Consider the following 12115-nt stretch of genomic DNA (forward strand, 5'->3'; position numbering starts at 1 on the left):
TTTATATTTTTTAAAATATTCTCTACAACTATAAGTCGGGAGACACCAGCTGCACAACGCAATATTTTCTTTTGTATGACGAAAATACCATTTGCATAACCAGACATACCCAAAAACATATCCCGTATCTTAGCCTGGACTCTACAAGTGCATAATAAATCATAATTAGCTGATTTTCCGTCAGAACCTATTTTAAATTTCTAATTAGATAGTTAATGGAACTCAACTTCGAAACAACCGCTCCACAATGCAACTTCCAATCTAAACTTTTGTCAATCGTTATTCCCAAAAACTTGCCTGACGACACCGTAGCTATTTGCATGTTGTTAAAAATAAGCTGAAGATTTTCCAGGTATTTTTGTTTGTTGTGAAAATGTATAACTTGCGTTTTTTCTGCATTAAGATGCAACGAGTTATCGCAAAACCAAGAATATAAAGATGAAAGAAAAGCATTACATTGATGTTGTAGGATTACGTTTATAATCTTTTCTTGTTTTGGTCAAAAGTTTTCTTAATATACTTAATATTATTATACTTATTTCTATGCAAAATCCTATTTTGATAAGCAGAAATATAATATTTCATTGTTACACTGTAGGGACCAAAGGGACCAGCAAAGAAACATTTTCTTACGCTTCGCCAATGATCGAATTCAAAATTTCCGAGAATTCATGATTAACGCGTGATTTAGGCTACATTTCACCACTTACGACGCGTAATTTTGGATGACCAATTTCATTTTTGTTCGCTAGACTATAGTTTCAATTACTATTATGATGTTTACACTGTTAATGGTCTGATAAGACCGAAAACGTTCTCAAATTATATTTAGGTATTGAAAATTCGCAGAAACAAACTGTTAACATGTCTAAATTCAACATGTTGGGTATCATTAGGGGCGAACTCATAAAGAGATTTTTATTGCTTTCACTGTCATTGTCTAATCATTTAATACATCCTTTCATGTCTGCTAACCTTTTTATATCGTTTCTGACGCATTAAGGTATAAAATATTCACTGGTTAAAGTTTGATTTATTTTTGTTAATTATTATGGAAGTTGAATCTGTATGGGCAAAATAGAAAAAAAAAGAGTCATTTTCGATGCTTAGGTACTATTGAAACAAACATATACATTGTTTAAATTTTTATATACATTTTCCATTATAAATTCATGTTTGTTTATAAACAATAGATTATACGAGATAAGGATATATTCATGTATAATACATTCAAATATTTTTTATGTTTGATTGGAGGAAATAATTTCACTTTATTTTTCAATTTTTTAGGTTCACAAATACCCCTTAAGAAGTCACAGCAAGATACCATCGAACAGCTCTATCTCCTCTTCGGTAGTTGAAAGTAGCAGTACGATCAATTTACCAAAGAAAGTTTTACCAGTTCGTTTAAAAAGAGATTTTGTAGCGCTGGGGACGAGCAGCAGTCAGCCCACCACCAGGGACGTCCAAGAGCCCTCTCGCCTCACACGCAGCGGTGCAGTGTTGAGGCGTAGCACTCGGACTAGCAAAGGTATGTACTTACTTTTATTATCTACAGGTCGTTATCTTTAGTCAATATCTAATATGCGTCTTTGGAGAGCCGTCTGAACCATTTTAATGTATAGGTAAAACAGGTAGTTTTTTTTAATCGTGAAATTTTACCCAATCAAGAAATTTTACTCCATAGTCGGTTTTGCAATAACATCCGCTACGACGGTGATTCTGAAACTTGTCATTTTAGGAAGGTTTTTGTTAGTCAGAGGCCATAAAAAACAGCTGCAGTTTTCGCTTTCTTTTTTGAATACACATTGTGCAGCTGTTTTCTCTTGATGATTTATAAATTGTCTATAGATTTCAAAATGTTTGAACCTGAGTAATTGAATCAATTTTTTTTAATTCTACCTTCTGTTTGCAATCTTTCACCAAAATAAAACAAATTTGGAATCCAAAGGTATTACAATATTATTTTTTTTAATTTTTTTTACATAGTAAGAATTACTAAAACTAAAAAATATAAAACAACATACTGCCTTCTCTTTGACTTGTTGAATAGTAATGTTGAATGTAAAATTGTGTAAGTAGATATTTAGTAAGTAGTAATCCTCCATAATATATTTTTATATAACAGATATTGCAGTTATCTAATAGAATTGCAATCTATTATACAGTTCTATTTAGGTACTTCCCCGTTTATTTTCAAGTTGCTTTATTATTTAATATATATCACGGTCCCACCTAACTGAAAAGACGAATCCTCAAGCTGAGCAATAAATTGCAGCTTGGAAACTGCTCTACAACAGTTACAGCACCCTGCTATGTACGTAAATCGTCTACATATAATCATCGAGTTCCAACGTCGAAAATGTGATAATATCTCACGTTAGTCCATCTAAATACTTGGTCTCCTGGCAAGAATCGATCCCACCATAAACCAATAATCTAGAAAAGAAGTCAGGACTCATATGACAATCGTATGGAACTGTGATTGTCTAGTAAAATCACATTGTTATGATTTGTTCGACTCCCGGAACTCCAATAAATGTCTTTAAACTCCATTCGCTTAGCTCGGGCATATTTTGACAGATTCATTGTCGGAAACCTACAACACAACAATTCCTACTTCTCAGTATTAATAGCTCAAGTATCCTGCTATTACAGACTTCTTTCTTTAAAAAAAGAAGAATTATTCTAAATAGTCGAAGTGTATACTAAACCCATCAAATTTTGGGTAGTATATATTTAAAAAATATATTTTAGTTGTTATAATTTAACATAACTATTTATTATATGGTGCAGATAAATAAATATTGATTGTCGGTAATTCGCAAAGTTCTATTTTATTTACTATTTAGTTTGTTTACTATTAATATTGGCTATGAGTACGGGTGCTTGGTTGTATAGTAATTTCCAGCCACTTGACGTCTGTCAAAAAGTAACTAACTTCGCAAAAAAATAAATACTAAATTCACTAGACAGTTCGGACTGGGATTAGCGAACCGAGTTTACCACCTTTTACTAGAAAGGATAAGGCCCTAGAGGTGTCCAGGCATAATCCCACGGATGATCGTTTCGCACCATTACCCGCTCGAGTTCCCAGGTGTCTTCTGAATAACCCAGATGCGGGTGTAGTTTTGATAAGGGCTGTAGTGTTCCCGGAAAGTTAATATTTAAAGATCGACAATATGTCGTTTCAATTTATAATTTTAAGCATTTAATATGTACCTAATCTAAACATATACTCTGCCTGTGAGTCTGTGATGGGATTATTTAGCAAGTACTTTCAAGTTTACTGAAAATGGTCTATCTGATAAGACCGAAAACGTTCGTTCTGAACAATTTTAATCCGTTTGGATTTTTAATATTAATGTTTTATTAAACATATACCAATTACTCTGGAAGTTTTTACTTCATTGTAAATTTTTTTAAGTAAATGTTCAGTTCCTATAATACCTGAAATGTCACTACTTGAAGTATCAGATAACTCACTCTCATGAATATATTCTTGCAAATGTATAATTACCTAGTGGTTTTGTCCGTTGTCGTGCTACGAGAGCGTCCCTGTCAAATGGTAATTTTCCATGAATCCTTTACTCGCGTTATCGTTTCCTGTCATTCGGTTTTGTAGAAGAGGCGGATGATGATTGCGGGGAACTATAACTTTTCCTTTCTGGCAGCACATGGTAAATTTTCCATCCGTTGGATGTTCTGCGATGAATTGCTTGGCTGTACAAAATTGGCATCGAACGTCCATTGCTCCAGCATTGCTTCTGCGTCTTTCTGCAAGTGATTTTGTGCAACACCCACCCTTTGGTTGCGTATTTTTTTTATGAAGGAGGTTGTTGTAGTTGTCGTTCTTGTCGCTGTTAAGGATTCTCTGATTGCGATCGGTCTCCTGAGCTTGACGGAGACGTTGCCACTCAGCGTCACGGTCCCTTCTACTGGCGGCTTCCTCAGGAGTTTGCACACACTGGCGAGCTTGGCGAAGTAGTGCTTCTTATGCCAACCTTGCTTGTCGTTCTTCCTCAGTCTCCAGATCTCGATGGCAACGAAGATGGTGCTCTACGGCACCAATCTCAGTTTCCGTAAGCATCCTCAATAATGTCTTTAGAAATGATCAAAATAAAGTAATTAATCAAAAATACAAGATAATAATAAAAATGTAAAAGATGAGTAAATTCTATATCATATATATTTAAGAAATTTTGAAAATTAATAGAATCATAAAACAACATTTTTATAGAAAATAAATTAAGATTTTTTTAATTTTAAAGAACTTACATGTGTGGTGTTATTATAAAAAATATTAACGATTCAGTAATAAACAGACATACAATTTCATTAACCCGTATATAGTAATAACACGCTATAAAAAGTATTCAATTCTGTTAGCACTTAAGTGTCATGCACGGTTTTTTTGTGTTTAGTTTTATGGAAGAAGTTACTCTTTATAAAAAGTTCTGAATGATCTAAAACGTAGAAAACAATCATCCGATATTAAATTATTGGCTCATATACGGTTTTTAAAAAAATATCAATTTTATGTAGGAGTTAACAATATCCACAATTATTATTTTTTGACAAACCGCGTATATAACTGAAAAAATTTAGGTTTTGACTATTTTAAGATAGTTGATCTTTAAAATCCCTCTTGCATTCTAAAATACTGACACCACAATTATTCCAGCTGATAGATCATCTTTCCCTTCTTTTGAACTGATGAACTGGCGTCATAGAGAATTCATGTTTGATCCATTGTCACATATCACGTTTGTTTTTCTTAAAACGCCGCAAGTGTTGAGAGAGTATTGTATCTTGCGCAAAATATTTCATGTTAAAATTCTGGTGCAAGATGTGACCAAAACATTTCTCTTATATATTAAAGCAGTGCTGGGCAAATTTTTTTAATGGGGAGCCACAAAGTTTAAGAAATTCTAGAGCGGGGACAGAATTATAAAAAAAATGCATTTTGTGTTAAAGTATGTAATCATAATATTATAAAAACATTACAACATTACACATTTGTGCCATTCTTTGTCTGTTTTATTATTTCAGAAATCTTGTATTTCCTCTTAAATTCCAAACCCATTCAAATGCATCGACCGTCAAAACGTAATTATAGCGGCCATATACTATCCATTGTCGACGAGTTCTGGCGCGATTGTAATTTTTAGAATCCCAGTACGAAAACGTTGTTATCATCTATCAAACTTATCCTATGATTTATTCGTTCTTGCAGATCTTTTCTCTTTTTCGTTTATAATTATTTCTTTTTGGTTCTGCCATTTGTTGATCCTCTGTAGTTAGCTTCTTTAGGTGTTCAATCGATGTATTTTTTCTATGTATTTCCATTTCTTTTAAAAATCGTTCCCAGCTATCATTTTTGGTTCTTCTTACTTTCTTCTTTCTTTGGTTCCCATGTGTTGTTATAGTCTTGTAATGGCCGTATACTTGTTGTCTCTTAGTGGACATATATTTAAGGTAAGCTATTTTCATTTCTTTATGATTTTCCTTCACTTCTGTGCAGAACCGTAGAGTTTTTCTCCCTGGTAAGTAGCGCATAAATTTAAGTTTACATATTTAACAGAATGGGAGTCAAAATACGCCCATTGCTAACACCAGCTCTGATAAAGGGTTTGATATGAGTTCACAGAATTTTGTTCATACTATAATCCGCAAGTAATGAGATCAAATTGCAGCGACCCCTGCCGGTTTCAAATTAAACTCAAATAGCACAGTGGTATTCATTCCATTTTAATATTTCTTAATGTTTATTTATTTTGTTTCCTTAATGTATTTATATTTTAAAACAGTTTTGATTAATTTAATAAATGTTTTGTTATAAGTTGCAAAACGCCAGAATATAAACCATTAAATTTTCGGAATTTTCGTGTCGTCTTAAATTCGGTATATATCTAGTCGTGTATGCAACTATTGTTTTATAGTATCTATAATATATGAATCGATGTTTTTTTACTTCGTGTCTGTCCAATTAGTCATCAACGTTCTTAACATAGGAGCATTTTCATTTCTGTGATTTTTTTTATCATATCATTATACTGATTTCATACCTATCGTATCTATTCCAATAACATTCCTTTATAACATTATATTAATGATCTATAAATAATATGGGTAGATTATTTTTATTCCTCAAAGGTATTTGGTGTTCAATTTACTACTATATTACTGTGTTGTGAAATATAGTGTTGGCAATAAATCGGATTTATATACAAAAACTTGTAAGTACTAATTTTAATACTAAAATTCGATAACTTAAACATCTCTTATTGGCTGTATTACTAGATGTAAAGCTGTACTAAATTTAAGTTTTCAAAATGTATATGTTTGTATGAACTTTACACATAAACTCCCATTTGTTATCCTAAAAAAGGATACCAAAGGGGAGAAAAAGAACTTAAAATAATCTGCTATGCAGACCACGCAATACTATTCTCTAAAAGTGAAGATCATTTACAACGTATTCTGCATCAATTTAATATAATCCACCAGAAAATTTAACATGTTAATTTCCCCAAAAAAGACAAAATGCATGGTTACAACAGCAAATTTACTAAGATGTCAATTGGAGCTGTAAGATCAGATAATAGAACAAGTGATGGAGTTTAGATATCCAGGCATCACACAACCTAGCTACAGAAAGTTTGAAACAGAAGTGGAATTTTCGAGCGGAGTGTTTCGAGAAAACATGTTTTTTAATTAAACAATTTTTCGAAAATCTTTTAAAAAGCTTAATTTTATAATGACATGTCAATTGCCATCTTTGAAAAATCATTTAAAGGGCTGGCATTCGAGTTTGCTCACTGTCTCTGCTGCTTCAACTCCAGCAAAAAATTGGTCGTGTTCTAACACCCGTACTACACTCATGGAAAAAAATATCGAACATTTTAGAATTTTCTAATTTTTATTTTTTTTTTAAATAAATTCTGGCGAATCAAGTCGTTTATTCTGAAATGGAGTTCATTTTAACAATGTTTAATGAACAATTTTAAGTTTTTATGTGGAGAAAATTGCGAAAAGAAATAAATGCTTAATATTGGATAAATAAAGTTATTTTATTTTAAACTTAAATGCTAATTTAAATTGCTTAAACAAGTCTTTTTAACTAAAAGAAGGGCATGATCAGTAACGAGTATTCTCCCCTCTAACTCTTATTACTGCTTGCATCCTTCTCGGTATGCTTGCAAGTAAATTTTGGACATATCGTTGGAAAATTGCATTCCATTTATCCTGTGCAGGAAGCCGAAGCTGCTCTATCGTATTTGGAATGGGATTTCTTTGTCGTATGCGGCATTTTAGGTGATCCCACATGTGCTCTATTGGATTTAAATCAGGGCTAAACGTTGACCAATCCAATCTTCGAATTTGAACCTCATCAAGATAATTACTCACTATGGCAGCGGCATGTGGACGAATCGTTCTCCAACTCTTAGACGTGGTTTTGAACATCTAGCTTCCATAATAGGATTCTGGTCTCATCAGTAAAAAGAACATTTTTCCAGTTGTCGATATTCCACTGAATATTTGTTCTTGCAAATTCTAAACGACGAGCTTTATGATTTTGGAGAAGACGTGGAACTTTGCCGGGGCGTCTGGGCTTTAAGTTTGCTTCTTTTTATCTTCGTCTAACTGTTTTGAACTTGCATTAACTTGTCTAACATTTAATAGCTCATTTCTGAGGTGCATCGATGTCAATGAACGATTTAGTGTAGAAATAAGAACCAAAAAACGGACATAAGTACGGCTGTGCAATTTGGGCATCCTTGAGCAGGTTTTCGTACGAAATTTCCTGTTTCGCGGTACCTTTTTAAAGTATTTGAAACTAGATTGACTTCTCCTGAGACATCGTGCGATATCTTTTTGTGCATATCCTTTCTCTTACAAAATTACCATCTGTGCTACTTGGGCTTCATCGCAGTATAGAATGGGTGGCATACTTGTTTTAAACATAGTTAAATCAAAACAATATTTAATTAAACTCAATAAATTAAACTAAAAATAACCGAATTAGTATGATTTTTCCTTTACGTGAAGAATGTTTTTATAATAAAATGTACGAATGACACTAAACGCTGAATAAACGTCAAAATATTTCAAACTAGTTGAGTACATCAGCCATATGAATGTCATCATTAATCTAGAATTGTTTTGAAATAAAGTGACTACAAAAAAAATTGGAAAATTCCAAAATATTCGATATTTTTGTCCACGAGTGTATAACCAAATTTTTTAATGTTTTTTTTGTGGAGTCCAGTTCATAGTCCTTTGTGTGTGTGTGTGTGTGTGTTTTTTTTTTTTTCATTAAAAAAGAAAAGAAAAAATAGAATGATCAATTTTCTGCTTATCACATGATCTCTCCTAGTAGAATACTTTATATTCTCTTGTATATACTCTCTTGTAGCATATCTCCGAAGATGGCTTTGTAAACCGAAAGCGATTAGCTGGGAATTAAAATCTTTCACACACTTCAAAAGTACTTCCTCTTTTCCAACTTTTGATATATCTTATGATTTGATTTAATTATCCACCTAGGACATTAGTGTGGTAACTGTTTAGCCAGACTGGAGCACAATATGCAGTGGCTCCCCAAGAAGTGTTTGGAAGCTTGTGAATGAGGTTGTTGCGAGTTTTTACTTTAGCTGTAGTTTTATGTAAGTGTTGCTTGACAGTTAAAGTGCGATGTAGAATTACACCGAGATTTTGGGTTTGGATTGTGTTTTAGTTGTATGTTCAGTCTGTGGTTTGCTTCGCGGTTATTTAGATGGGAAGCTGTAACTTCTGTCTTTAGGATTTGGTTGAAGACCCTATTTTTTAAAATATGTGTTAATATTTAGGTCGCCTTCTAGAATAACTTGGCGTTCTCGATGTTGCACACCCAAACCCATGTCATTTGCATATGTAAATTTGAGTGAGGTTGTAGTGGGAGTGTCTGAGGTCCAAATGTTGAACAAGAGTGGCGACCTTGGGGTAAGCCATTCTTTAAGCTTTGGAATTTACTAGTTTTTCTGTCCCACTACAATTTAAGGAGTAAACCTTCTTTGCACACAGTGTCGTTAGCGCTACTCAGATCAATGAAAGCTAAAAATGTTTCAAAACCTCGTGGACCTCGTAAATACGCATACCCGAAACAATTAATGGACTCGTAAAAACATTTACCATTTTAGTTCCATAGTAAATTAGCGACAGGGTAGGATTTGCATGTGCTAATGATGTTGAGTATTTCCAATAAACATAACATATTATGTTATCTTAAACATTCCAGTTAGTCATCGCATTTTTATTTTGTCTCACATTGAAAGATGTAATAAAAATGTACGACTTTCCATTTTCACTGTCGTTAAGAATTGCTGTGTAAAAAATGTAAAATATTTACATTGCACTAATTTGGCTTATAAATAAACCTTTTAAGAACTGAAAAAAATCTAGAGGACCAATAAATAAATAAATCGATGTATGGTAGAAAAATAATGGGATTTTGGTTTTAAATTCAATAAAATTTGTTTATACGAGAAGAAAACCTGGAATTCTTTGGGAAAAATATTCCTATGAGATTTTTTGCATAATCACTTTCATAAAATACCGCAGAATAATGTTCAAGTGGTCGCTCATACTTTGGTCATTGGTGCTGGTCCAAAATTGTTACGATTAGAAGAAGGATGTGTTCCTATGCTTTTTAGATTACCAAAAAGTGTTTGATCGTGTCCAACACCACAAGTTAATGCAGATCCTCAAGAAAGTTGATATAGACCAAAAAGACATAAGATGCATTGAAAACTTGTACTGGCATCAAACGGCACAGTTAAAAATAGACAATTCTATATCCAAACCCATACAAATAAGAAGGGGCGTTCGACAGGGATGTGTGCTTTCCCCTCTTTTATTTAACATTTATTCGGAAGCCATATTTCAAGAGTCTTTGGAGGATGCAAAGATGGGAATCAAAGTGAATGAAGTATTGATCAACAACATACGATATGCTGATGATGGTGTCTTAATTTGTGACAACATAGTTGATCTTTAACAACTTGTCACTATAATCGGAGAATACAGTAAGCGAATGGGATTAGAGATTAATACCAAAAAAACCAAATTTATGATCATCTCCAGAAACTTGGATGCACTTGAAAACTCCACCATAACACTGAATACTAAGTCCATTGAAAGAGTGAGTAAATTTAAATACCTGGGATCGTGGCTTTTTGAGGACTGTGCATCGGACAGGGAATTAAAATGTCGCATTGAGCAAGCTCGACAAGCTTTCGTAAAATTCAAGAAGGTACTGACTTGTTCAGAGTTCGATCTTCAACTGAGACTAAGGTTTACTAAGTGCTACGTATGGTCAGTGCTGCTATATGGCGTAGAGGGCTGGACACTCAAAACGAAGGATATAAACAGATTAGAAGCTTTCGAAATGTGGCTCTATCGCCGTATCCTAAAAATACCATGGACAGCGAAAATCACAAATATAGATGTCCTTAAAAGAATAAACCAAGAACGCCAACTTTTCGAAACCATCAAGAAAAGGAAAACGGCGTATCTAGGTCACATCATGCGAAATGAAAAATACCAGTTCCTCCAACTTATAATCGAGGGTAAAATTGAAGGCAAAGAGGAATGGGACGCAAGAAAATGTCCTGACTCCGAAACATACAGCAATGGACAGGGATTAACGACATACAATCTCTGATACATATTGCAAGAAATAGAGAATTAACGGAAAATGTGATCGCTAACATCCATTAGTGGATTTGCATCTGAAGAAGAAGAAGAAGTTCGTTCATACAAAAAGTGGTACTGTTTTGTATAAATCCATTTTTAGGTTGTGATAAGCGACTCAAACAACTAAAAACAATGTTTTTAAATTAAATAAACCCAAACTAAAGTATCAGAAACTGATAGAACAAGGTTTGGTGAATTCAAAAATAATTGTGTGTTTTTGAGCCTACAATCATCATTTTTCGTTTTTTTTTTAGTTTTAAATTGTTTAAAGTTGAAAACGATTAACTTTAGAGAAAAATTACAATTAATCTTTTTTATTCAGAATGATCCAAAAAATGATAAAATATTAAAAACGATTGTTCACAACAAAAAAAAATATTAAAGCTATTTCACTAACACAAAACTAGTTTGTCTCTGTCTCGCGACGATAACACACTGAAGAGAACTGCATGTTTTTAGCAATGCCTGATTTCGTTGTTTAGTTCGAAGATCGACGTTACTAAATGATTACATCAGGTCCACGACATTATGAATTATCTTTACTGCCGTTTTGATTTTCTTTTGGAAGCTATATTCAATAAATGTTGTTAAAGAAAGAACTTGATCACTACAGTTCCTTCCTGGCATAAATCAATTTTGTTCTACAGCAATCTTTCCGCTGACAAATTGCAAAAACCCTCGCATAAGTTGTACATGTGTACATTATCCTCTTAAACATCGTGTCGCAGACGTTTAAAAGGACGATTGGTCTGTAACTTTCTGGTAGGGAAGTGTCTGCCTGTTTTGCAGATTGCGATGACTTTGCTTTGTTTGAATAGTTTAGAGAGCTTTTGCGTCGTCAGTAACTGGTTTAAGAAGTATATGAGCCACTTTCGAGTTTTTGGACCAGTGTGTTTTATGAACTCGGGAAATATTTTGTCAACTCCTGCAGCTTTGCGACACTTCTAGTCTAGTGCATTGAAAAGTTCCTTAGTCTATTTGCCTCATGATGGGCAGGCTATGCTGACGTGAAGTTTTGAGCTGATATCATACTTCTCTTTTATGAACTTTCTATTATTGATTTGGACAGTCAGGCAATGCGTTTTGCTATGTTTAATGGGTTTGGTGGTGAAGAGTTAGTTGTCTTTTGCTTGTCTTTCTCGTCCACTAAGTACACGAATTCGTCAGTCATCTGATTTTTAACAAATCCTGGTTTCGTCTGAAAATAGCGCATATTGTCAATTTCCAATGTTCCAGTTTTGGTGTTGAAGACACCAATTTAGGCGATCAATGTTGAACTGCTTGAATAACTCGGGAACTCTTACCTGTCTACTGCTGTACAGCCTTGGGCAAGAAGTTTTTTTTCTTATAGATAGGTACGTTTATTGACAATTTTTAT

General features: G+C 33.4%; 1 protein-coding gene across 3 annotated transcripts in view; it reads left to right on the top strand.

The window, feature by feature from the left end:
* Positions 1-12115, top strand: part of ctrip (E3 ubiquitin-protein ligase ctrip) — a 98212-nt gene that overhangs the window by 13641 nt on the left and 72456 nt on the right. For all 3 annotated transcript variants that reach the window (XM_072523701.1, XM_072523702.1, XM_072523700.1), the window contains exon 4: positions 1291-1531. In XM_072523701.1, coding sequence (XP_072379802.1) covers positions 1291-1531 — 241 coding nt within the window. The remainder of the gene's footprint in view (positions 1-1290; positions 1532-12115) is intronic.

This window comes from Diabrotica undecimpunctata, chromosome 2 (genome assembly GCF_040954645.1).
Source record: "Diabrotica undecimpunctata isolate CICGRU chromosome 2, icDiaUnde3, whole genome shotgun sequence".
Taxonomy (NCBI): Eukaryota; Metazoa; Arthropoda; class Insecta; order Coleoptera; family Chrysomelidae; genus Diabrotica; species Diabrotica undecimpunctata.